This window comes from Amphibalanus amphitrite, unplaced genomic scaffold (genome assembly GCF_019059575.1).
Source record: "Amphibalanus amphitrite isolate SeventyFive unplaced genomic scaffold, NRLGWU_Aamphi_draft 000508F_arrow, whole genome shotgun sequence".
NCBI classification, from domain to species: domain Eukaryota; kingdom Metazoa; phylum Arthropoda; class Thecostraca; order Balanomorpha; family Balanidae; genus Amphibalanus; species Amphibalanus amphitrite.
The window spans coordinates 388,393-412,962 of NW_024882002.1; the positions used below are offsets into that span (position 1 = coordinate 388,393).

The following is a 24,570-nucleotide window of genomic DNA, read 5'->3' on the forward strand; positions in this document are numbered from 1 at the left end:
AGAGAAGTCTGTGGTTGATGGCAAATTCAATGAACTTTAATATTCCATATTTGCGACTTCTTTCTTTCAAATATTTAACAAATGAGAGCAAAAAATCCACTAAGTGCGTACTCTTATACGACTTCACCCTACTACATATAGAAGGATAACTATTGAAAAGGCGTTATATGCATTGCACACCTCAGCATGCCTAGCGTAACCTCGTGATGTTATTTATGCCGAAGATCACACAACTGTCAAGAAAGGTAGCTGAAAACAGACTGGTGTAAAAAGTGGACCTAAGCCCATCAATGAAAAAAAAAATCAATGAAACGGGCCTCGACACCAAAAAGGTACTTACTTCAATGAATTATTGCTCTGTTTCTAACTACGCAAGTGAATAACTTTATAACTTCTACCATATTCAACTTCAGATCAACGCATATGTGCCTAAGACTTATAGAAAAACACTGAACTCTCACTCTAACTAACTAAGTATGCATGACTTTGTTCGCCAGCAGCCATGGCGCTGCCAACAGCCCTATCACATTTGTTGTAGAGCAGGTGATTATCTGGCTCCTCAGCTGGCCTGCTCGTCAGCGTCTTCTCCTTTCCGACCCAGCGTATAGGCGAGGAACACGACGCAGAACAGCGTGAACAGCACTGCCAGCACCCAGCGGCACACGTGGTCCATGTATCGGGGGTTCCGGAGGCGCTGCCAAAAGCTGACGGTCGGCTTCGGGTCGGCTTTCCCATTCGCTTCCTGAAAGAAAGGTACTGTAAAGAATCTGTCCGGATTTAGACTCCCGTGGGTTCGCACTGTGTCATGTTCATTGTTCATCTCATCAATGTTATCTACAGGTGCACTTATCGATGACATCCATGGCAATTTCGTACTTCATGTCCTCGGCTCTTTTAACCCAGTCATCCTCACCTTGCGCAGCTGAAAGGGCGTAACGCGGGTCCAGCGCGCGGCCCCATCCGCCAGCTCCCTCTGCACCCATAGCAGCACGGCGTACTCGAGGATGATGAGGAAGTCGAAGAGCAGACAGCCCACGAACCACACGTCCGTGGTGCGGATGTACGAGACGCGCATGCTGCCGCTGTAGGAGGACGCACGCGACAGGTCAGAGCTCGGACCGAAGCGAAATGGGATCGACCAAGAGTGACAGTAAACTCAGCGTTCCTACATACATTGCTCCAACTAGTCCACTGTTCAGAGTTTTTTTAACGTCTGATATTTATTCAATCAGACGAGTCCCATGGGGAAACACACAGCTGGCACATCAGCGAACAAACTGTTCAGAGTTGGCGGAAGGAGGAGCAGACCTCGGAGCTACCTCACCGGTGTCCATGTAAGTACGGTACCCTACAGGGCTGACGGAAGGACTGGCAAACCGCTAAGCTACTACCGTTACTAACAGGCTGGTGTCCATGTCCATGTAGATAGACAGAGCAGACGAAAGGAGTGGTGAGCTTCGAAGCAGCCTCGCCGTTACTTACAGACTGGAGGAGTATATGATAAACACGTCTTAGATCTGAGCCTGTGAGCACCTCGCCGTTACTCACAGACTCGATGTGAGTCCATCGCTTTGTTTTGTTTTTGTTTGTTTTGTTGGGTTAGGGCCTTTCGGTCCAATGACCAATGGGACCATTTCAGAGCCGGGAGGATGATAGGATATAGCCAGGAGACATTGGTCTGGGCAGGCACCCTAGTGAGTCACCGGGGCTGAGCCCGTCCAGAGGACAGGCCACCCAGCCCCAAGGTACTCACTGCACCCGGCTACGGGGTGCGCTCCCTCGGGAGCAGCGGTGCCGCTCCAAGGGAGCAACCCGCATGAGATAAAGTTGCCTGTCCAGCCCGGAGGGGGTTGCGGCGTGGAGGAGAAGGACTTCAGTATCCTGAGGATAGAAGCACGGAACGGTGAGCGCCTCGCCTGTACTCACAGACTGGATGTGTACATGGTGAGCAGGGCCAGCAGCGAGGTGATGCAGAGCACCATCCGGCCGGGGATGACGTCGGGAGGCAGCAGCAGGCTCAGCCAGGACGTGGCCACCAGCAGCACGCACGGCAAGAACGTGTGGAAGAAGAAGAAGGTGGTGCTGCGCTTCAGACGCACGCTCACCAACACCGTGCGGCGACAACTCCCTGGAAGGCCGAGAAATGATGCATCGTGAGTGGAACATATCCGTAATATATTGATGAGAAAAGGCAAATATCCACTTTACTTTTGGAGCCCGTTTCCAAAAACGGTACTTACTTTGACTTCCTTCTCCAATGCAGAATGTGTGAGGGCCAGCTCTCTGGAAAGTTATGCTAAAGGTGTTGAATTTCAAAGCCTTTCCTTCGAACACCGCATGTTGTCTTGGTGCCCAGAGCATTTCGATTTGTTCTTGTGTCTGAGAGTCTGAAAATGAGTGACACAGGGAACTTTCAGCGAGTGTGAGCGAAGGAAGACAAAGGAGAAGAACCATGACAATAAGTTGTAATTCCCATGACGTTTACAATATAAATGGTGCAATGCTGGCCGAATGTATAATGAACAATTCATGCAGCAAAGAGACAAAAATATACACAGACATATAAAATACACATACCTACACATACCTACTCGTAAAGGAATGTCACTGTGAGGTGGGGGATGAGTAAACGGCACAGATAACTGCGAGCTGGGCCACATGAATGCTATCACTATAAACGTGTAAAATACAGTGGCAAAATAGGACTTACAGCTTCCAACAATCAAATCACATGTGTGAACGTCAAATGGGTATGCTGAGAAGTCCAGATGGCAGCCAACCGAATATGACGAGCTGAAAAAAAAAACAGCGGAATTAAACCGGTTGTGCACACTGCGCAGCCTCCCACAATACACACACAATTCTAAACACCAGTATAGCGCCTTTTGGGGCGACTAACGGAGCGAGCGAGGGGGTGAGTCTTGCACGTGCGAAATTTCGAGGGGGTACCTCCAACTGACTTGTGCACGGCACCCTACTGACCGGTTTCTAGCGATGTGCCAAATTTGAGCACAATCGGCCCAGCCGTTCTCGAGATCTGGGAGCGGCACCCTGCACGTGCGCACGTGCAAAATGGGTCCCAACTGACTTGTGCACGGCACCTTACTAACTGGTCCTTAACCGTGTACCAAATTTGAGCGCCATTGGTCCAACCGTTCTCGAGATCTGGAAACGACCCTTGCACGTGCGCACGTGCAGCAGCACCCCAACTCTGGCACACGGATATGCAGTGCCTAGTGAGTGCCTACCTACATGCCAACTTTCAGCGCAATCGGACAAGTAGTTACCGAGATATTGCAACAATTACAAAACTGACACCTCTTCGTTTTGCACGTGGCACGTGCATAAGGGGTCACCCACATGCATCGGGAATAGTCCAATACTTGGTAGAAGGAATAAAACTACCCTACAAAAATTACCGCGTGTAAATCGGTCAAGTGGTTGCTGAGATATAAGCCTCGCAAAAGCGTCCGCACGGCCGGCCGGCCGCTCATACTCAGAAATTTCCGTTAATCTAAGGAAAGACTCCGCTCGCTTCGCTTGCTCCGTAGGTAACCAGTATAACGCCTTATGGGGCGACTAACGGAGCGAGCGAGAGCGGAGAGGGTAAGCCTTGCACGTGCGAAATTTCGAGGGGGTACCTCCAGCTGACTTGTGCACGGCACCTTACTAACCGGTCTCTAGCGATGTGCCAAATTTGAGCGCAATCGGCCCAGCCGTTCTCGAGATCTGGAAGCGGCACCCTGCACGTGCGCACGTGCAAAATGGGTCCCAACTGACTTGTGCACGGCACCCTACTAACTGGTCCCTAACCGTGTACCAAATTTGAGCACCATCGGTCCAGCCGTTCTCGAGATCTGGAAACGACCCCTGCACGTGCGCACGTGCAGCAGCACCCCAACTCTGGCACATGGATATGCAGTGCCTAGTGGGTGCCTACCTACATGCCAACTTTCAGCGCAATCGGCCAAGTAGTTACCGAGATATTGCAACAATTACAAAACTGACACCTCTTCGTTTTGCACGTGGCACGTGCATAAGGGGTCACCCACATGCATCGGGAATAGTCCAATACTTGGTAGAAGGAATGAAGCTACCCTACAAAAATTACCGCGTGTAAATCGGTCAAGTGGTTGCTGAGATATAAGCCTCGCAAAAGCGTCCGCACGGCCGGCGGGCCGGCCGCTCATACTCAGAAATTTCCGTTAATCTAAGGAAAGACTACGCTCGCTTCGCTCGCTCCGTAATTATTTTAGATGCTTTGAACGAGATGGAGAGGAACACGTGACCGCAGTACTGACTAGATGGAGAGGAACACGTGACCTCAGTACTAAATCCCATGAGCAGCCAGCCGAAGGTATACTGACTAGATGGAGAGGAACACGTGACCACTGGTCAGCAGGTGCAGCCGACCGACGTCCTGCAGCAGGCGACCCTGTTCGAAGTCCTCCTGGCCGAATATAAAGATGTCGGGCAGCCACAGACGCTCCTTCAGATCTGAGTCGAGCGTGATGCTGGAATAGTTTCGTGCCGATCTTGGTACGACCAGTCGCCGGTCCTCCCAGGCGAACGAAAAGAACGTTTGGTACCGTAGCACCTAAAAAGATTGGAAACAAATGTCATTTTAAGTTCATAATTTTTGTATGCCTCATTTTTTGTTAATCATATCCAAATGTGCCTGAAGTACGAAAACTTTAAAAAGTTCTGCCACGGGTCTTTCTCACATATTGAAACAGGAAAAACATTCGACACTGTCTTGTCAAAAAAAAAAAAAAACTTTACAATGACTGCATATTTCCCCCAAAAAATAAGCATCCTGAGACCAGCTGTTGTTTCTTGCTGCTTAGAAATAGGGAAACATATCGTTTGTTTTCTATGTACCTAACTCCCATGCGGTATCAGTAACCCGCGCCCCGTTGGGCTCTGCCGAGCAACGCGCCCGGTTGGGGGGGGGGCCATTTTGGCCCCCCCCTAAGATCTCGAGAACCACGCAACATAGCGACAAGCGGTAAACGGCGTTGGATAGCCCCAACGGGGAACTACCTTGTGACCCAATTTTATTGACCTAGGTCAAACCGATGACGTCACAGGTCAGGTCAAAGGTCCAATTTTCACCGTTTACAGGCACTTCAAGAAATGCGTTGTAAAATCGAGTAAAATGCATTTCATTGAAAATCATCGATGGGTAAATGTTCTTCAAACACATATTTTGCTATTTGAGGTCACTGATACCAGGTCAGGTCACAGAGGTCAGGTCACGGGGGGGTCACAATATGAAAGTGTCGTGTGATACATGTTTTATGGTCCATTTTACATGGCAAATGCGATTATATGGGTCAGGCAGCCTTTGGGGCCAGCTTAGATCGCGTTTTGGTCAAGGTCAGGTCAAGGTCAGGTCAAGGTCAGGTCAAATTAGGTCAAATTTCAAAGTTAATATTTTTGCATAAAATGGGTATCGAATCGATGCAGCTCGTCACAGGGAGTTCAATGGTGGTCTTTGTTTTGCCGTACGTGGTCTAGAATTGCTAAAAATTGAGTTCAAAAATTTGACGTCATCATTTTTGAACAGTTTTTTTTCGCTATAACTTGGCCAAAAAACGAGATATCGATCTGAAATTTGGTATGTATATAGAAGAGCACTGGGACTATCACATATATTCCGGTTTTTTCGAAATTCGGAAAAATGTTGGATTTTTCAAAGTTTTTCTAAAAAAATCAATTTTTTGAATTTTTTTGGTCAAAAACCAAAAAATTTGAAAATCCGAGATAGCAGTTTTGTAGCGCCGCTTTTTGTCTACTAGACCATATAAAGAACTTTGAAATTGCTTGATAACTGTAGATTTGGTGAGCGTTTCAAGATTGCATGTTTTTTGCTCATTTTTGCTCGAACATGACCTCAGTTTGACCTCAATAACTCCTGACCTAAGGTGACCTAAGACTTGAAATTTGGTGTGAAGGTGTCAAATTGATGCCCGGGAAGGTACTGAAAATTTGGCGGCGCTGCGCGCCGCCGTTTTCTTGCTATTCAGGAAAAACCACAGGGGGGGCCAAAATGGCCCCCCCCCAACGGGGCGAGGGGTAACCAATTAACCATGGCTCAAGAGTCAAGTGCTACAATAATTATCCATAACTAGGATATAACTAGAAGTAGTCCAAGCGTCCACTTACGCCATTTTCTTCGTCCACCTGCAGAACATTCTGCAAGTCGAAAGTGAAATAGATCTTTATTGATCTTCCATCTGAAATGGTTGACACTGTCAGCCTCTTACGGATTTACTACCGCATATCATTAACAAGCAAATATCTCAACCAGAACAGTAGAAGTGTTAACTCTTCTTGCATTGTTTCAAACTCAGGCACCAGTTCAGCATTGGCTTTGAAACGGAAAGACCAAAAAAACGTTAATAAGACAGGGCATATTTTGTCAATGTCAATATTTTGTCAATATTTTGACGACTACTGATTCAAAAAGACTTTCTGTACCATTTGTTGTTTAAATGTGCCTTTCAAATCATGGCAGCTCACTTAACAATCTCGAGAGAAAGTAACGAAATTCACAGGAAGGCTGCTCTTACCCGACTGCTTCGGTAGCATGTATTTATCGTAGTTCTCTGGAAATACTTCAGATAAATTATAATCGTTGGTACTGGGCAGTAAATGTAAGAAGTCTGATGGCAATTTTTCGTTTGAAGCCAAACCCAGCACCAGACTGCTGTAAGCACACAAAGGCATTATTAGAAACGGTCGTAATTCTGCTCAAATGAGGGAACGATGTGCATTTTCTGTTTTCCCCTTATCCGTATAGGGTGAGCCATAAAGATTTACCCATGGAAAATTTCACTTTGTTTCAAGGCGAGCTGACATAGCTATGTCATCTTTTACATACATATAACAACGACATTTCTAATAAACGTAGTCTGTTTTCTGTATGCTCGCATTCTCCTTATGTTACGCGCCAGAAACGCGAGGGCACTATGGCACGCGGCCGCCGCACCGTCTTTTCACTTATTTTCCTCGATCACCCATGCTATAACAATGCTTCGCCGTATGTCATTTGCGGTGTTTCAGGGACTCGGTAGAGTCGGGTTTTCAGGATATTTCAGTTTGGGAAGCCCGTGGGGCTGAAGTCGGGGATAAATTGTGCCCAGCATTCTTTATCATTAGGGGAAGTTGGGGCAATGCCGGAGTTGGGGCAAAGCCGAAATTCGAGATATTTCGAAAACCGTACGACATGGATGCCACCTGTCAGTGATGCTCTGAAGCTTAAGTGACTACCAATTATCGCATGTTTGTTACCAGTCGTCATTCGGAATACTTCGGCTGTGAGGGCGCCAAGAGCGTTTTCAAGGTACGTTTCCTTTGTACTACATGCGTCTTCGAAGCTGCATTTCCTACTCATTATGCTACCGTTTGTCTGGCCAATTCGGTCAAGTAATCTTCAGCACGTCTTTGCATAAGTGTGCTGCCTATTTGAAATTTGTACAGCACGTTGAAAAGTTATGGGCCTGCAAATGAAAGTATGGCTGGCTGGGGTAATGCCGAAAACGTGCAATTACGCGCGTTAAAGCACGCTACGTGAACTTTACCGCTGTAGAATAGCAACGCGTATTTTAAGTCACACAAATTACACTTTTAACCGACACAACGGCCTGTTACCATAAGGAATGATTTACCTGGCCTTTTATTATTATATCACACAATTATAACTTCCAGTGTGCACCAAGCGTCCTCAAGCTCTTAAAACGCGTGTCAGCTTTGACGAATTCTGGATAAAATTTGAGATAAAATAGCAAAACATCAATTTCGGCATTCCCGTAGATCATTTCTCCCATTTTCGGCTTTCCCCGCAGTCCGGGGCAACGCCGAAAAAGTCACTTCTTTGATATTTTTAGTTTGTGCGCTTAACGGTATGCGAATTCATCAAATGCGCCTGGTATGTTTGAAAGGCAAAAGACTGGCCTCTCGAATGACGCCAACAAGAATAGCTTATGTTGTCTACCTTGCGTGCTACGGGCGTCAGAAAAAAAGTATTCGGCGTTCCCCCAACTTCCCCTATTTGTCTTTCTCAACTGTACCTATCTATGGCTGAAAATTAACTGTAAGTTAAATTCACTGTATAAATTATGGCACTGCACTGACTTAAATATGTTAATTATGCTCATGTTATGACCGTATTCAATGTTCTTGCTGGATGATAAATGCAAGCAAAAACGAAAATAGTTATGTTTACGGCGGGCATTCCATAGAAACATACGAGTAGTTCCATGCAAAACTGTGTTGTTGAGCGTGACCACTGACCGAACTGCTGTAATGGAGGCCGCGCAATGCGCATTCGTGCCCGTGCTTTTCACAATGTAACCTGTTTGTCGACGTCGCTACAGGCTCATCATTGCTGTAACCAATAGAAGGACAGTGGTTCATTGCAGCAGCTATGTCCAACAGGATTGATTTGAACGCGAAAGCCATTGTAATTCCTGTGTGCACTGCTGCACTTTTTATACATAGGCCAAACTAAGCCTGAAGTAAATCTTGAACGAATAGCCTTGTTTTGCGCCGCAGGGTCAGCTCTTGAAATGATAGACACATACCATACTGACTGGTACTCAGCTGCATTATCTTCACCCGCGCCCGCTGGGAGGGTGGGGGGGGGGGGGGCAGAATCTGCTCCCTCCCGTTTTTGTTCGCCAATAGCTTCCTGACACGTTAACCCGTTACCCGATAGTTGCTAAGGTATTCCGCCACCCGCCGTTTGCTAGGGGGGGGGGAGAACGTTAAACGCCCCCAGCCAATAACTCGAGAACCAATAGGGGGCAGCTGAACGCACCAAGCGGCAAGCGAAAGAACGCGAAGAGACGCTTCAAATGAGTATTTGAAATTTGAATTTTGTGGTCACAGGTCGGGTCAAAGTCAGGTCAAACGCCTGAAATTAGGCTGTCAGTAGCACAGACTTTAGAACCTCGCTTAGGGCGTCTCTAGTCACAAACTCTGTCAAAACTGTGCACAACTGCACAATCCTTTATATAAAAATTAAAAGTATTGCAAGCATGACAGATCCATGTAGGGATCAGTCAAGCATAGGTCAGGGTCAAGGTCAGGTCAATCAGGCAAGCATACCTATATCACCGAAAATCAAAACTGGTATTCGCAGTATACGACTGATGTTTTAAGGGTGCTTTTGGGCATAGATGAAGATGGTGACATTCATATTACTTATCATACGAGTACGTGTTGTGTTGAAATAGATCTATTTAAGAAATGCATGCATCATGGTCGTGTAATAGGTAGTTCCGAGAAATTGTCAAGATTCACTTTAAGCTTTTGGAAAATGCGAAACGATAATCAAAAATCGAAGATAGCCATTTGATTAATTGTGTAATGTATTGGCTGTCTAATGGCGTTAACGTCATGTCTCTACGTCTGTTCTGATATCTCAAGAGTTTCCCAATCGGTTTTTTCAACTTCGTAACAATAAATTTCCATCAATTCTCTAAAGGTAATCAAAGTTTGGCGTGCCTGCGGCGCGCGGTTTTTACCTATAGCGCGGCGAAAAAAGTGGGGGCGTTTAATGCCCCTCCTCCACCTACCCATCCAGCAACTCGCCGGTTAAAGGGACCCTCCCACCTTCAAAAAAGTTTATGAATTGCCATGAAAGTGATGTCGCTCGGTTCAAAAAGAGCGAAAACGAATATCTACCAAATTTCACTGAAAAATATTCACCGGTTTTCAAGATATTAGACTTATACTTTTGTTTACTTTTTGGGATAGCCGCTGTTCCTAGCCCCTTTATTTGGAAGCAATTGTTTGGAAGCTGAAAGTGCGGCACTTGTTGCGCGCAAAGCAGCATGTACCACCGCGTGCTACAAAACGTTTTAGTCAAACACTTAAAAATCGTTAGATATCTGCGCTGACGTCACACATTCAGAGGGGTATTCCTATGCATTAGCCCCTCTGAATCAAAATGCTGCAATTTTGAAATTCAATATTTCCGATTTAAGGCATTTCTCGATGGTGTGAGTGCCGAAACCGGTAATTGTGAGCCAGGGACCCCATTTTGGCTATCTCAACTCAAATCTAATGTTAAGGTGGGAGGGTCCCTTTAACCCTATTAGTGGCAGGGGGGGTTGTTTTTATCCACCCCTCAGGTTTTTCGGGAATATCTCCGAAACCGCTGAAGCTACGATGCTGAAATTTTCTGACTTTTCCTAAAACTAAATTGGGCACATTCCCTGAAAATTTCAAGTTCATAACTTTACCAGGGGCGGCTCCAGACTACTGGGAATTGGGGGGTCCTATTCGTGAAGCGAGTCATTTGGGCGAAGATCACGATGCTGCACCAGTTTTACGAACAGTGAATGAAATGTATCATGTGATAACATATACAAAGTTATTGTGCATCCTCTTTTGACACGTTTTTGCTATAATAGGCGGATCCAGGCGTCCAAAAAGGGGGGTCATTTTTTACCTCCCAACATAGGTGCCCTGACACCGCCTATGCATGACCAATACAATTTTAGTCGTTCTCTCATAAGAAAATTGTAACATAACAAGACCATTGCCACCCTTTTTAGAAACAGTACCGAAAAAAACCTTATTTACTATACTTTTTGTGTACCCCCAATCTCAATGATCTGTATCCGCCTATGATTTTTGAAAATGCATATTTTTAGGATCCATGTGAATTCCTGGTTCATTCTCTATCGATCGGCAAAAGTTGCGTTAAGATTGGTTCAGAAACCTGGCCGTGATAAACAGTCTAAAATGTATCTGTAATTTGCCCGTTTTTACCCCCCTCTACCCCCCTATTGACATTTTTTAATTTTATTTTTTTTAGAAATGTAGATCTCGTTGAGCCAAATCGAATGCCGTTTGAATTTTGAAAATCGGCCGGTTAGATCTCGAGATATCAAGGGGGGGTCGTAAACAGCCCCCCCCCCCCCTGCCACTAATAGGGGGTAGCCAGGAGCCTGCCACTAATAGGGTTAAGCCAGCAACGGCACACGCTCAGTACCAAATAACACATCAATTCGACATGTTCCCTGAAAATTTGAGCGAAATCTGTCGAATGTTTTATGGGAAAATGAAGTTTAAACGTCATTAAAGTTGACGTTACTGTTAGTGACGTCATGTCACCCTTCCCTGAGAAAAAAAAAAAACACTGGATCTTACCTGAAATGGATGACTGCGAGCCACAGCTGCCACATGAGCTGGGCCATCCCAGCTGGATGATTGTCCTTCCCGTGCTTCACACTGATCGGCTGGCAGGGCGTTGACAGACGGACGGATGGACGGTTGATAGACGAACGGACAGACGGACGGACGGACGGACGGACAGACGGACAGACGGACGTTGACAGACGGACGGATGGACGGTTGATAGACGAACGCTGAAGCAATTGGATGTTTGTAAATATGCCAGGCAAAATGTAGAGATGGGATAACAGAAAGGCAGAAGGAAGGAAGGAATGACTACCAGAAAGAAGGAGGAACCGAAGGAATCCTTTAGACAGGATGGTCCAGAAAGACGGGAAGATGAGAGGTCAAACAGACGTTGACAGACGTACGGAAGGGTGCAGTTGGGTGGGGACTTGAGTGTAGGGTGTAGAAGGGTGCAGCGGCCCGCCCACCGGACGGTCGGGCTGCCGGCTCAGCAGTGACACCCTCACGGCCGAAGTGACGCTCCTGTGGACGGCCGGTCGTCTTTGTTGACGGTCGTTGCAGTGCCGTCGGCCCGGTGCCCGTGAGCTCGGTACGAAACCCCCACCGACCAGCCGCGGCCACCGATTGACGCGGAGCTGGACCCCCACCACCGCACGGATCGGCTAGATTGTGTGCTTTGTGCAAACTCGGGTCAGAAGCTATTGTGTTTACACACAGCAGCTAGCCCAGTGATGGTGCCCGGCGTCCCATGTGTGTGGTTATGTATGGTTCGGCGTGCGTGTAGTATCGGCAATGGAAGAATGGATAGCTGTATCGTAATTGGGACCACTGAAAGCCATTCATTACCTATCTGAAATTACTGGTTATTGTGCGACTGTGAAGATCGTTTTTTTTTTGTCGGGACCACTGGAATGCAAATTGCAAACGTCAATAAGTCTTTTGTTAGCATGTTAATTGTTAATTAATGCTTTTATTTGTTTTGTTGTTGAAGTCGGGCGACTTGTTACCCGCACCGTGACGATAGTATGAGTATAACACATAACACGACACATGGGGGAGGGTCGTCGCCGCCTCCTCTTTCTGTGCGTAGAGAAACCCGATAGGTCTGCCGCAAGGGTTCAACCACAGATTTTGCACCTCGCGTCTTTTTCAGAACGACTTTTTTAACCTTCCCGGCTTCCTTCGATTGCTCTTATAACGATTTGTTGCTCTTCAATCAACTAGACGATGTTGATGAAAAGTACGGATGAATAGTGCTGGTTAAATGAATAGATAAAAATGCATTTCCCGCTACATGATGTCCTTTCAATGTTGTGTGTAGGTATACTGTATATGGTGCATGGAAACGATAAATAAATAAAGCAAGAATGTAATGATGCATTCTTAGTAGGCTACCATTTGAAATATTTCAGCCACTTACATATAATAATGCAACAGATCACAACCGTCACATTCACATGTCTAAACAATCGATCACCCACCAAGTTCTTGCTCGACTGTGCCTTCACAAGCCCACTGTATCGATGGCATTCGAGGTATCACGACTCACGGCGTGGAGTCTATATCATATCAACGGCAGAAAGACGAGGCTGCCGCACACGAATTTTGCCCCAGTGGGGACACATTCGCGGCGCTGACACGCTCAGTCGAGGGGGAGCAGCTGCGGGCGAGAGAGGTCGGTCGGGGTTCGGCCCGACCCGGCCCGGCTGACGGCCGATGACGGACTGACATGAGACGGATGATGGATGACGGTTACGATGACGTCACGGACGCGACGGCTGCCTACGAGCGCAGCGCGCGCACGTACGCCATCATGGCATCGTAGCTGACCTCGCAGGTGTGGAAGACGGCCTGGCAGGCTTCGGCGCCCTGGGCGCTGCCCAGGTAGGCGGCGTAGAAGTAGGCCTGACGCGGCGTGCTGACCTGCTCTTCGGTGAGCGCGGCCGGCGCCTTTCCGAACAGCTGCACGATCAGCTCGTCCTCGGCGGTGAGCTGCTGCTCGGGCCGCGCCTCCACCAGGCAGACCAGCTTGAGCGCGCAGCCGTACACGTCGGCGGCGGCCACCATGTCGAGCACCATGTCGGTCTGCTGCTGCGCGGCCACCGAGCGCTTGCCGCGCCGGCTGAGTGCCAGGCCGCCGACCAGCGCGGCGCCCAGCGCCAGACCGGCGACGCCGGCCAGCGCGACGCCGGCGCTGGCGGCGCCGACGCCGACCGTGCCGGCGGTGCCGATGATGAAGGTGGCGTCCACGGTGAGCAGCAGGGCCGTCAGGGCCACGACGACGCGAGAAAAGTGCATCTTGACTGCGGAATGAGAACAGGACTAAATAGATTGTGTTCAATTTTGCAACCGCCATCCCCTCATGACTAAGCAAAGGGGATCGTTTTATTCTGCACTGTCACCATGTCATTGTTGTGTGCCTCGTTGTATGTTAGTCATATAATATTCTTGTTTCGACTTCTTACTATTGGACTACCGCTTAGATGACCTAAATAAAACCTAGAAGGACTGGTACTCTTTCTAAAAACTGTTAAATAGTTGATATAATACGTAACAAGTGATTAAATAAATGAGACCTATGTTACAGTCGCGCTATCTCGACAAGCCAGCTAGATCCTGCAATTAAAACTCACCGAGGTTTTGGAAGTTAAAATACCCAAGGAAGCAACCAACTGAACTTGAATCAGCCTCAGCACAGGACTTATATATTCGGCCATGGCTCGTGGGTCTCCTCTATTTGACCGGGCCCTCGATTGGCCGTTCGAGCGAAGGTCCCTGATTCCGTGTGCCGTCCTCGAGACCTTGTCACCACGTGCTGGTCGTGTTTGAGTGCACCTGCGCCAGGAAGTAGCCGTATTATTGCATCATCCAGCATTCAGAGATATTTACATGCCATTGGGTGCCAACTGCCAACTGCCAGTTCACCGTGACTGTATAGTGTATTTTGAGAGCGAGGGCACACGGTAAGACATTTCCGTGGATATAATGCTAAGATGAACATCAAAAGCTATTGTGTCACAAACAGGGTGATTTATGTGTAAAGGGTAACTTTGTCTAGAACTATATCATACGGTAGTTGCCTGCGCTAGTGGTCTACGACATTGTGTTGATGCTTAGACATTATTATTTAGCCTGACCTTATCCTTTTTTAGTCGTAACAGTATTGTTCTAATGGTCCAATCAGTGCTCAACAGAAATGGCACCTGTAATTTTTAATCCTACACCGGTGCATTTTCATAGGGCCATTTCAATAGTGTAAAGGGCTTAGATGGCGGGTTCTTGTTCCCTCCCTCTGGAAAGTTTAGCACCTCGCGCCGGATTGCCGGGTGCCCGCACAGGGAATATACGGCCACGCCAGCCACTGCTATACTCGTATGTTTGCAGCACAACGCAAAGTATATCAATAGTGGCTACTGTATGTCACAAAGAGTGAATTAGTGACAATACCTGTACAGTTGTACACGGAGGACATTTAGCATTGTGGCATGTTCCTCGGGATGAATTAATCATTTTCATTATGGCCTGGTGGCACTGTGCACGGCCAGTGCGGTACAATGCTGCAATAAATCCGGCAAATAGCAAATGGTTCTAAATACAAGCTATTCCGCAGAGAAACGTGGAATAATATCACAGTCCTGTAGGCCATCATACTGCGCTTAAAAGCACACTGTTTCAGCTGATTAATGTCACCACTAAGGCCATAAAAGCTTGTTCAGAAGTGCTTGCCTGTCCTTGCTGTAGTGATCATTAGTTATTGGCCCATGTGGTGAATAAACCATGGTGCCCACTGCCCAACCATAATCGGAAAACAAGTGATAAAGTGAATCGAAAGCCTAATGGGGCCTAAGAACGTCCTGGCCACGGCGAGGTTTAATGACAAGCTGCTAAATGATATTTTAGTGGACTTAATGACTTGAAGTGGCACGTAAAATGGCATTCAAGTGCCAATGCAAGATCTCATCTTGAACTGCGGCAGTGGTCTCCCAAAAATGCCGACTAGGATGACATAGGTAATTCATTGACGATAGGTCTGAATCACCGGCTAAAAGGCTTCATTCGTTTTCGTCACAGCTCGCTGGTTGCTGGTCACCGTCAGCCAGTCAGGCTGTTTCAGACCTACCAACTGACCATCCGCAGTCTACCGACACACACACTGAGCGTACTGCATGTAGAGCGATATCATGGTGGTTGGAATGGAGCTAGAGAGGCTCGGCGGCGCGGCGGACTTTACGCCTGACATGACTGGCTTGACGGCCGACCTTACCCTGGCTGGATCGTGACCCGCCTTATTTTGCGTCTGGACGTGTCACAGGAAGGCGCCCCTGTGTGTTCTGACGTGGTCGGCACACAGGACGACACACAGGCTCGCTGGGGACGCAGACGAACACCATTTCCGTGGGTACACTCCACACCGGGACCGGGGGAAGGGCGGTCGCCTTGCGTCAGTACCTGGCCTACATACAATGGGCGCCGGCCGGGAGACGGTGCCCGGGGCGACGATCTCTGGCTGCTTCAACGAGCGCCGGTCGGAGCTGCAGCATATAAACGGTGAAGGCACGGGGAGGGCGAGACTACTACTCTCTCGACTCGACTCAGCGGCACAGTTACTGTCCGACCCAGGTGAGGAAGGGAATGGAAGTGGTGGGATGGTGTAAGGTCATGTCAACCACTGTGTCGAGTCTCCTGAATAGTCACTACCCAGATCAAGCAGCCCTCCGAAATTGTTATTAGTTATTGTTCAATGAGCTGTACTAATTTGGATTATTCCAATGCAGTAATCATACAAAAGATCTCTGAAACACAATTTCACTTCTAAGAGCCCCTTTCAATCAGAATTTGCATTTGTTATTACATGCGCAACTAAGTGGAGACAAAAATTATTTTGGTTCACATGACGTCGAGAAATGTTAGTTTACTCAAAGTAAGAAGTGTCATGTTCACCAAAATCCACCGGTTTACAAAATCCATCGAAAAGCAATCCATTTGCATTACTTTTCTATATGGTTGGCTATAAAACTCTTGCATTTTACGTCTTTTTTATCTAGGAAAAGAACATTTCTTCTTATAGGCGTGTACTAACTATTCTCATCTCAAAATCGCCTCTTTAGCATAGTTCCGTATTACAGTCCCTGTTTTATTTTGTGATTTTTATTGTTTGTCGATGTGAACGTAGTATACCTATAGCTCATACTAGCTGCACTGAGGGATCTTGTTTTCCTCGTTGGCGGGGGGGGGGAGCTCCTTAACAAATATATGTAATAGCTCCAGAACGCTTAGAGATGTAAGCAACGCGAAACTTTCGGCGCCTTTTTCCCCATCAGCTTGGCATGTTTCGAAGTAAGACAAATTTGATCTAGCTCTTTCAATGTTGTCACAGGGCTCATTTTTCTAGAATCCTGCAAAGCTAAATTTGACGCCACAGTCATAAACTTGAAACAGCTTTTTTAGATAGTTAAGCCAAAATACGAGAATGCCTGTGTAGCATATGAGCTTAAAAAAAAAAAATCGACAAATAATTTTTGTGACCTTAGGTCAGGTCCCCAGGTCAGGTCACCAGGGCAGGTCAAGGTTCTGTCATTGGTCCCGGTAGAATGCCAGCGCTCCTTCTTCCGACGCTGTTCAGCTCGACGTCCGCTAACGCCTTCTCTCTCTCTCTCTCACTCTCTCTCTCTCTCTCTCTCTCTCTCTCTCTCTCTCTCTCTCTCTTTCTCTCTCTCTCTCTCGCTCTCTCTCTCTCTCTTTCTCTCTCTTCCTCTCTCTCTCTTTCCCTCTCTCTCCTCCAGCTATGAACTGCCGCGCTCTCGTTCTGCTCACGGTGGCCGTGCTGGCCAGCTACTCCGAGGCCGTGATCGTGCTCACCACGGCAGCCGCGGCGGGCACGGTGGGTGTAGGCGCCGCCACGGCCGCCGTAGCTCTAGCCGGTATCGGCGGCTTGGCCCTGGGCGCCGGCCTGGGCGGACTGGTAGCAGCCGGCGGCCGCCGCCGTCACAAGCGCTCAGTTGAGGAAGTCGCCAAGGAGGACACCGTCTTCAACCTGGTGGCGGCCTCAGACAGCTACGGCTGCGCCCTGAAGCTGGTCTGCCTGCTGGAGGCCAAGCCGGACGACCAGCTGGGCGAAGACGACAAGTTCATCCTGAACATCTTTGGGTGAGTGGGGAGGGAGGGAGGGGGATATACAGGGCGAGTAACGGGGAGAGTGTCTGTCAGAGATCGACATCGCTGAGGAGGGAGTGTACTGTTATCAGACAAGGAGTAGGGGAGGGCAGCCGTCTGCGGGGGTGGAGGGAGGGCTGTCTGGTAGAGAGAGCGGGAAGTCTGCTCAGCAACGAGATCAAGGCCGACTATATTCTGTCTCAGTTGCATGAATTTGCATATCTGATTTTATGGGGGAGGTATTGTGCGAAGGACTAGTGTATCGTTTTGTACGTGAGCAGAAAAGAAGCATAAAGTTGTGCAACGGCGAGCTCTCTGCGTGTTGTAATGTTAATGATGCCACAGTTTTATTATTATTGGCTCATGATCCGTGCGTGACTTTCTAATCCTTATCTAGCATGGTCCGTTGCACTTCCTGGTGGGGCGTGGGCACTTACGGCCTTCAATTAAATCACACTTTCCCTTCCTTTATCGTAGATCCTGATCAAATGTATTGTGTCGCTCAGTATCGCATATGCTCAGTCCTGTTCTCCTATGACCAGACAACTCTTATGCTGGCCTAGATTGAAGTTGATCAGTAACCGTTCCAATCACGACATTTCCTGGACGTCTTTACTCCGGTCTCCGACTGTTCTATCTTATCCTTGTATTCTATCTTATATCCTTATTATATCTTATCCTTATCGTACTGACCTGGGTGACTCGATCTTTTTTCTATTTGACGCCTGTAACCCTACCGGGAGTGGGAAACCGAAGATTCTGCGCTAACCTGACCTGTCTAGGTCCAATTCAAAAGTAGGGAGCCGAAAGGCTCAGACTTTCCCTTTCCCTAGTCTGGCCTGCCCTGACCTTGCCCTGACCTGGCCTGGTCTGACTTGACCGGTTTGTGACCCTTAGACAGCCGAGAGTCGGACCTGACCTGACCTGATCTGACCTGACCCGACCTGTCTGTGACCCTTCCTACAGCCGAGAGCTGGACATGACCTACCTGCCTGTGACCTGACCTGACCTGACCCGACTTGCCTGTGACCTCCTACAGCCGGGAGCCGGACGTGACCTGACCTGACTTGACCTGACCTGACCTGACCTACTTGTGACCTCCTACAGCCGGGAGTCGGACCTGACCTGACCTGACCTGCCTGTGACCCTCCTACAGCCGAGAGCTGGACATAACCTGCCTGTTACCTGACCTGACTTGACCTGACCTGTCTGTGACCTCCCACAGCCGGGAGCCGGACCTGACCTGACCTGACCTGACCTGTCTGTGACTTCCCACAGCCGAGAGCCTGACCTGACCTGACCTGACCTGACCTGTCTGTGACCTCTCACAGCCGGGAGCCGGACCTGACCTGACCTGACCTGACCTGTCTGTGACTTCCCACAGCCGAGAGCCTGACCTGACCTGACCTGACCTGTCTGTGACCTCCCACAGCCGGGAACCGGACCTGACCTGACCTGACCTGACCTGACCTGACCTGCCTGTGACCTCCCACAGCCGGGAGCCGGACCTGACCTGACCTGAACTGACCTGACCTGACCTGACCTGATCTGACCTGTCTGTGACCTCCTACAGCCGGGAGCCGGAGGCACCGGCCGTGGACGCCCTCCAGTCGGCGCGCGGAGCCTACGACTATGCCGCCTTCATGGGCCACAAGTTCGGCGCCGACTCCTGCGAGAAGCTGTTCCACACGTGCTCCTTCCAGTATGACGCTATGATTGAGTACGTGGCGCGCCTGCGCGCCTAGACAACTAGCACTACAAGCGTACCACGATACTCGTAAAGCAGTAGCTCATGTGACATAAGTGTTCATTGTTCCGCGTCACTGGATTCGGATTCGTTGACCTCTACTGTTCGGTGTGTGCGAAGTACCAAACAGGTCCATAGAAACGTAGTGTACACTCAACACGCCGCACTTAAAAGGTACAAATTGTAATATTTATGATTGATAATTTATTTGTGAATAAAATAGAGAACTTATATGGACGTCTTCATGATGCATGAGCGCTGTGTGCAAATAATGCGTTTTATTGGAGTTAATAAGCGCCTGCATGTGTTTGGTATGTAGACTGTGGGTTATTGCAGATGTCAGTGGCTAAGGTAGGCGACGTTGCCATGGTAGCCGTTGTCAGGTAAAAAATGTGCTTCGAAGGTGTTGTGTTGCCTCTTCACTGTGGCCTCGTGAGAGGCGGGCGGCCGAAAACAATCACCGGAACTGCCGGACATGTATTCTGGCCGCCGCACAACAAGATGCCAAAAACCCACGTGACCAACGCCTACGCCGCCATTACCGGAAGTCCACCCCGGACTTAGTAGTGGGCCGATGCCGGTGACTAAACACGAGACGAGAGGGCGGTGAGCGTTCTTACAATCGTAGTGCCTATCAAATAAGAAACTAAGCACGACTACAACGCGTGGGCATGAAACGTCTACATTTTACAAATCACCTTGGCGCCGGTTCGGAATTTGCAATCAGCTGACACGACTTGGGTCTTCCCTAAAAATAACAAAGCAACCTCGCACAATTCTGGCGCAGCTGATACGAACACTGAACAGCGCAACTAAATTCACGACACAACACCACCCCTCTCTTTGAGGGAAAACACACCCTATGAAAACACCCAGGCACAGGTACGGTGCTGAGCTAAACTGTACACGCGCAAACTCGCCTAACCTACGGCGAGAAACGCTTCCGCGGCCTACGCACCCTACGGCTGCGGCGCGGGGCCGCATGCTCGTCAGGGGCGGCACCGACTGGCGCCGCTGGGACAGGACTGGTACCCCTGGGCGGCTCGGGACACACATCATCGGTAGGAGCGGGGTCCACGGTCACAGGGGCTGGGTCAGTAGGCTCGGGCTCGCCCCCGACTGGGTAAAAGGTCCCCGGCACCTCGCGATCAGCTTCCCCCGGGCGGCCCGGTACCAGGCGCCTGGCATGCACCCGCTCACCTGTGGCCAGCCTGTAGCTGACCGGACCGGTCCTGCGGCTCACCTGCACAGAGCGCTGCCCCTCGACCCGGCCCGTCCCGGGCTTCCGTACTCGCACCCAGTCGCCAGCTTCCCATCGCGGGGCGGCCGTGGCGGTGCGGTCATACCGGGCCCTGTAGGTCTCCTGGTACGACTGGTGATGCTGCCGGACAGCTCGATCCTCGGCAGCACGGCCGGACGGGGTCACATCGGACGGGGTCACATCGAGAATCGTCCGCGCCTCCCGCCCCCTCATCAAAACAAAGGGCGACACTCCGGTCGCCGGGTGGACCGTGACCCGGTACTCACCCAGGAACTTTCTGACAAACGTCGAGCGCGGCTCCCTCGCCAGGCGAGCCGACTGGATGGCTTCCTTAACCGTCCGGTTCAGCCGCTCGACCATGCCGTTGGTCTGCGGCGAATAGGGCGAACTAAACGTCTGTTTGACGCCCATGCGACCCAAAAACTCGGCGAGTCGGCCCGACCGGAACGCAGGGCCGTTATCTGACAGTAGCTCCAGCGGCACACCTTCGCGAGCGAACACTGTCTCCAGGAACTGGCAGATACTGTCTGCCGTCGCGTCCTGGCAGAGCGCGACCTCCGGCCACCGGCTGTACATATCGACGAGCACAATGCCGTAGCGCTCAGACGACGGACCTCTCATGGGACCGATCACGTCCACCATGAGGCGCTGCCACGGTCCATCTGGGAGTGGGATGGGCTGGAGGGGCGGCCTCTCCCTCCGCACGTGCCCATCGTGCTGAGAGCAGACCTCACAGCTCTTCAGCAGGTCACGCACCTGCCGGTCCAGGCGCGGCCACCAGAAACGCTCACGAAGCCGCTGTTTTGTGCGGACCACCCCCTGGTGGCCCGCGTGCGCGTTAGTCAGAACGCGCTCGCGCAGCGCCGCTGGCACCACCAGCCGGTCACCGCGGAGCAGCAGCTGGCCATGTACGGACAGCTCGTCCCGTACCTGAAAGAAACCAGCTGCTCGGGGGTCAACGTCCCTCTGGCGGGGCCACTGCCCGGACACGTACCCACGGACGACGCTGAGACACTCGTCGGCCGCCGAGGCGTCACTGAGCTCCTCCTCAGAGATGGCTGCTGCCACCGTCAGAGCTGCAATCTGGAGATCGTCATCATCCGGCCACCAGGTCTCGGCTACCGGCAGCCGTGACAGGCCGTCGGCCACGGTGTTCCGCTCCGAGCGGACGTACTCAACGTCGAAAGAAAACTCGAGCAGGCGGGCCTCCCACCGCGCGACACGCCGGCCGACGCGCGTGGAACCCTTGGGACCGAAAATAGGACACAGAGCCTGATGATCCGTGCGCAGAGTGAATTTCCGCCCCCAGAGATAGTGGCGAAACTTCTCACAGGCCCACACCACGGCCAGCGCCTCCTTCTCCACAGTGGAGTAGTTACGCTCGGCCGGAGAGAACGACTTAGACGCGTACGCGATGACCCTGGGCGACCCCGAGGCGTCGATCTGCGTCACACACGCGCCTGCTCCGACGTCGCTGGCGTCGGTCGTCAGCACCGTGGCGAGCGCGGGGTCGAACATACCCAGCGCCGGTGACTGACGGATGGCGTCCTTGACGCGCTGGACGGCGCTGGACAGCGCCGGCGACCACTCGAACTTGTCAGCGCGCAGCGCAGCTCGCAGCGGCTCGACCAGGTCCGAGTACCGCGGCATGAAACGGGCGTGGTAGCCCGTGGCTCCCAGGAAGGCGCGGAGGCCCTTCTCGTCCTGTGGCTCTGGAGCCTCCAGCAGCGGACTGATCCGCTCTGGGTCGATCTGCACACCGGCCGCTGAGATCCTGTAACCGAGGAAATCAACGTCACGGCAGCCGGTGGCACTCTTGGACCAGTTCACTTTCACACGGTGGTCCTCCAACCGCCGCAGCACCTGCTTCAGGCGAGCGTCATGCTCCGCCTGGGACGGTGCGTGGATGATGATGTCGTCGAGGTACACCTCCACCCCGGGGATGCCCTCCAGCATCGACGTCATCACCCTCTGAAAACAAGGGCCGGCACTCGCCAGACCAAAGTTTACACGGCGGAACCGGTACAAACCCTTGTGGCTGACAAACGTGGTCAGGTTCTGGCTGTCGGGATGCAGCTCCAGCTGGTGGTACGCGTCCTTCAGGTCCAGCCTGGAGAACATCAGCGAACCACGGAGCCGATCGAGAACGTCCTCAATCCTCGGGAGAGGATGACCATCCGTGATGACCGCCTGGTTCACCCTCCTCATGTCAACGCAGAGGCGGATGGCACCGTCCCGTTTCCTGCCAACGACCAGTGGTGAGATCCAGGGAGACGCGCTCACCTTCTCAATCACGCCCTGGGCCTCCAGCTCATCAATCCGGGCACTCACTGCGTCCAGCACAGCCAAAGGCAGGCGGCGCAGTGGCTGGCGCACTGGTGGTACCCCTGGGTCAACTGTCACTCGGTGCTGGTACCCAAGGATAGCGGGTTGGGCCCCCGGAGAGGCTGGTAGCTCGTCAGGAGGGCTGGTGGGTTGGGCAGGCTCAGGAGAGGACACACAGGTGGGGTTGGTGGACACACTGCACACACGGTTGCCCACAATACAAACATCAAACACTTCCATCAGGTCAAGGCCCATCAGAGCGCGTCCTGACGGCACAACATACACTTTGACCAACTCGGTTTTCCCCCGGCATGACACATGAACACTTTTCACCCCCAGCACATTTAGCACGCTCCCCCCGTAGGCACAAAGGCTCTCCTCGGCTGCCCCGAGATCACCCTGCCCAGAGTCCCTCGGCAGGATGGAAACTGGAGACCCTGAGTCCACAGTGAAAGTTACCTTGAGCCCCTCTACCTCAGCATCAAGGGTCAGCGGCACGGCACTAGCCCCAACAGCTAGCACCTGGACACTAGAAACCACACTAGCACCGCAGTGCTGGGCAAAGTGGTTGGTCTTACCGCACTTGGAGCACTTCCTACCGAACGCTGGGCAGCTGCGGTCACCTCTGCGATGTCCAGGGCGCCCGCAGCCCCAGCACTCAGGGCCTGCTGTCTGCTGCTGTGGTTGCTGCCGTCTCGGCTGCTGCTGCCTCCCCTGCGGAAGCTGCTGCCGTCCTTCCTGCTGCTGGGCTGGGACCGGGCCGGAGCGTCGGCGTCTGGACCCCCCTCGCTGAAACTTCTGTGGCTGCAGGGCCTGGACAGGCACAGGCACGGCTGGTCCCTCGATCACCCTTGCTTCTCGTTCAGCAGACTCCAGGGTGTCGGCCAGAGTCAGGGTCTTCTCCAGAGTCAGACCTGACCCTTCCATGAGAAGCCGCTGCCTCAGCTTAGAGCTCACGGTCTTCTCAATCACCTGGTCCCTGATAAACTCGTCCATCTGGGCACCGTACTCACACGTGCTGGCCAACTGGCGCAGCACGGAGACCCACTGGCTGGTGGTCTCACCTGGTTGCTGCCCCCGGCTGCGAAAGCGGTAGCGCTCAACACAAACATTCTGTTTGGGAGCGAAATGGGCCTCGAGGCGGCGCAGGCACCATTGGAAGTCGTCCTCGCTTTCCAGCTTCTCCATGGGTGGCAGATTCTCAAACACCCGCTGCCCCTCCGTCCCTAGACAAGTCAGGAGGACAGCTTGGCGACGTGCGGGAGGGAAAGCGTCACCTCCGACCGCACACAAAAAGTTCTCAAACATCCTGACCCACCGAGGCCAGGGAATCGCCGGCTCAGCTCCAGCGGTGGGCAAAAACGGCGCGGGAGCCGCCGCGAAATCCATGGTGAAAAATCACTGTTCGAAGTCCTCAGTCGCCACTTTGTTGTGTTGCCTCTTCACTGTGGCCTCGTGAGAGGCGGGCGGCCGAAAACAATCACCGGAACTGCCGGACATGTATTCTGGCCGCCGCACAACAAGATGCCAAAAACCCACGTGACCAACGCCTACGCCGCCATTACCGGAAGTCCACCCCGGACTTAGTAGTGGGCCGATGCCGGTGACTAAACACGAGACGAGAGGGCGGTGAGCGTTCTTACAATCGTAGTGCCTATCAAATAAGAAACTAAGCACGACTACAACGCGTGGGCATGAAACGTCTACATTTTACAAATCACCTTGGCGCCGGTTCGGAATTTGCAATCAGCTGACACGACTTGGGTCTTCCCTAAAAATAACAAAGCAACCTCGCACAATTCTGGCGCAGCTGATACGAACACTGAACAGCGCAACTAAATTCACGACACAACAGAAGGGTCAGACATTTTGTTTTTCTCAACGACAATGACAATAACTTAACCCTCGCACGACCAGGCCATTTCTC

At 51.1% G+C, this 24,570-nt stretch overlaps 4 protein-coding genes across 4 annotated transcripts; 1 reads left to right on the plus strand and 3 right to left on the minus strand.

Moving 5' to 3' along the window:
- Window positions 1-559: 559 nt before the first annotated feature.
- LOC122392941 (glycine receptor subunit beta-like) lies at window positions 560-11,767 on the minus strand. Its single transcript, XM_043388323.1, has 9 exons — window positions 11,167-11,767; window positions 6,576-6,712; window positions 6,169-6,239; window positions 4,368-4,597; window positions 2,711-2,793; window positions 2,241-2,387; window positions 1,927-2,128; window positions 914-1,082; window positions 560-742 (listed from the first exon to the last, which is right to left on the minus strand). The coding sequence occupies exons 1-9, from the start codon at window positions 11,211-11,213 to the stop codon at window positions 560-562; spliced, it is 1,269 nt and encodes a 422-aa protein (XP_043244258.1). The 5' UTR covers window positions 11,214-11,767.
- A 796-nt stretch (window positions 11,768-12,563) lies between these two features.
- LOC122392952 lies at window positions 12,564-13,460 on the minus strand. Its single transcript, XM_043388341.1, has one exon. The coding sequence runs from the start codon at window positions 13,453-13,455 to the stop codon at window positions 12,940-12,942; it is 516 nt and encodes a 171-aa protein (XP_043244276.1). The 5' UTR covers window positions 13,456-13,460; the 3' UTR covers window positions 12,564-12,939.
- A 1,486-nt stretch (window positions 13,461-14,946) lies between these two features.
- Window positions 14,947-19,284, plus strand: LOC122392947. Its single transcript, XM_043388329.1, has 3 exons — window positions 14,947-15,777; window positions 16,941-17,304; window positions 18,884-19,284. The coding sequence occupies exons 1-3, from the start codon at window positions 15,621-15,623 to the stop codon at window positions 19,053-19,055; spliced, it is 693 nt and encodes a 230-aa protein (XP_043244264.1). The 5' UTR covers window positions 14,947-15,620; the 3' UTR covers window positions 19,056-19,284.
- A 732-nt stretch (window positions 19,285-20,016) lies between these two features.
- LOC122392942 (uncharacterized protein K02A2.6-like) lies at window positions 20,017-23,831 on the minus strand. Its single transcript, XM_043388324.1, has 4 exons — window positions 23,601-23,831; window positions 23,243-23,392; window positions 20,301-22,685; window positions 20,017-20,022 (listed from the first exon to the last, which is right to left on the minus strand). The coding sequence occupies exons 1-4, from the start codon at window positions 23,829-23,831 to the stop codon at window positions 20,017-20,019; spliced, it is 2,772 nt and encodes a 923-aa protein (XP_043244259.1).
- Between the last annotated feature and the right edge of the window lie 739 nt (window positions 23,832-24,570).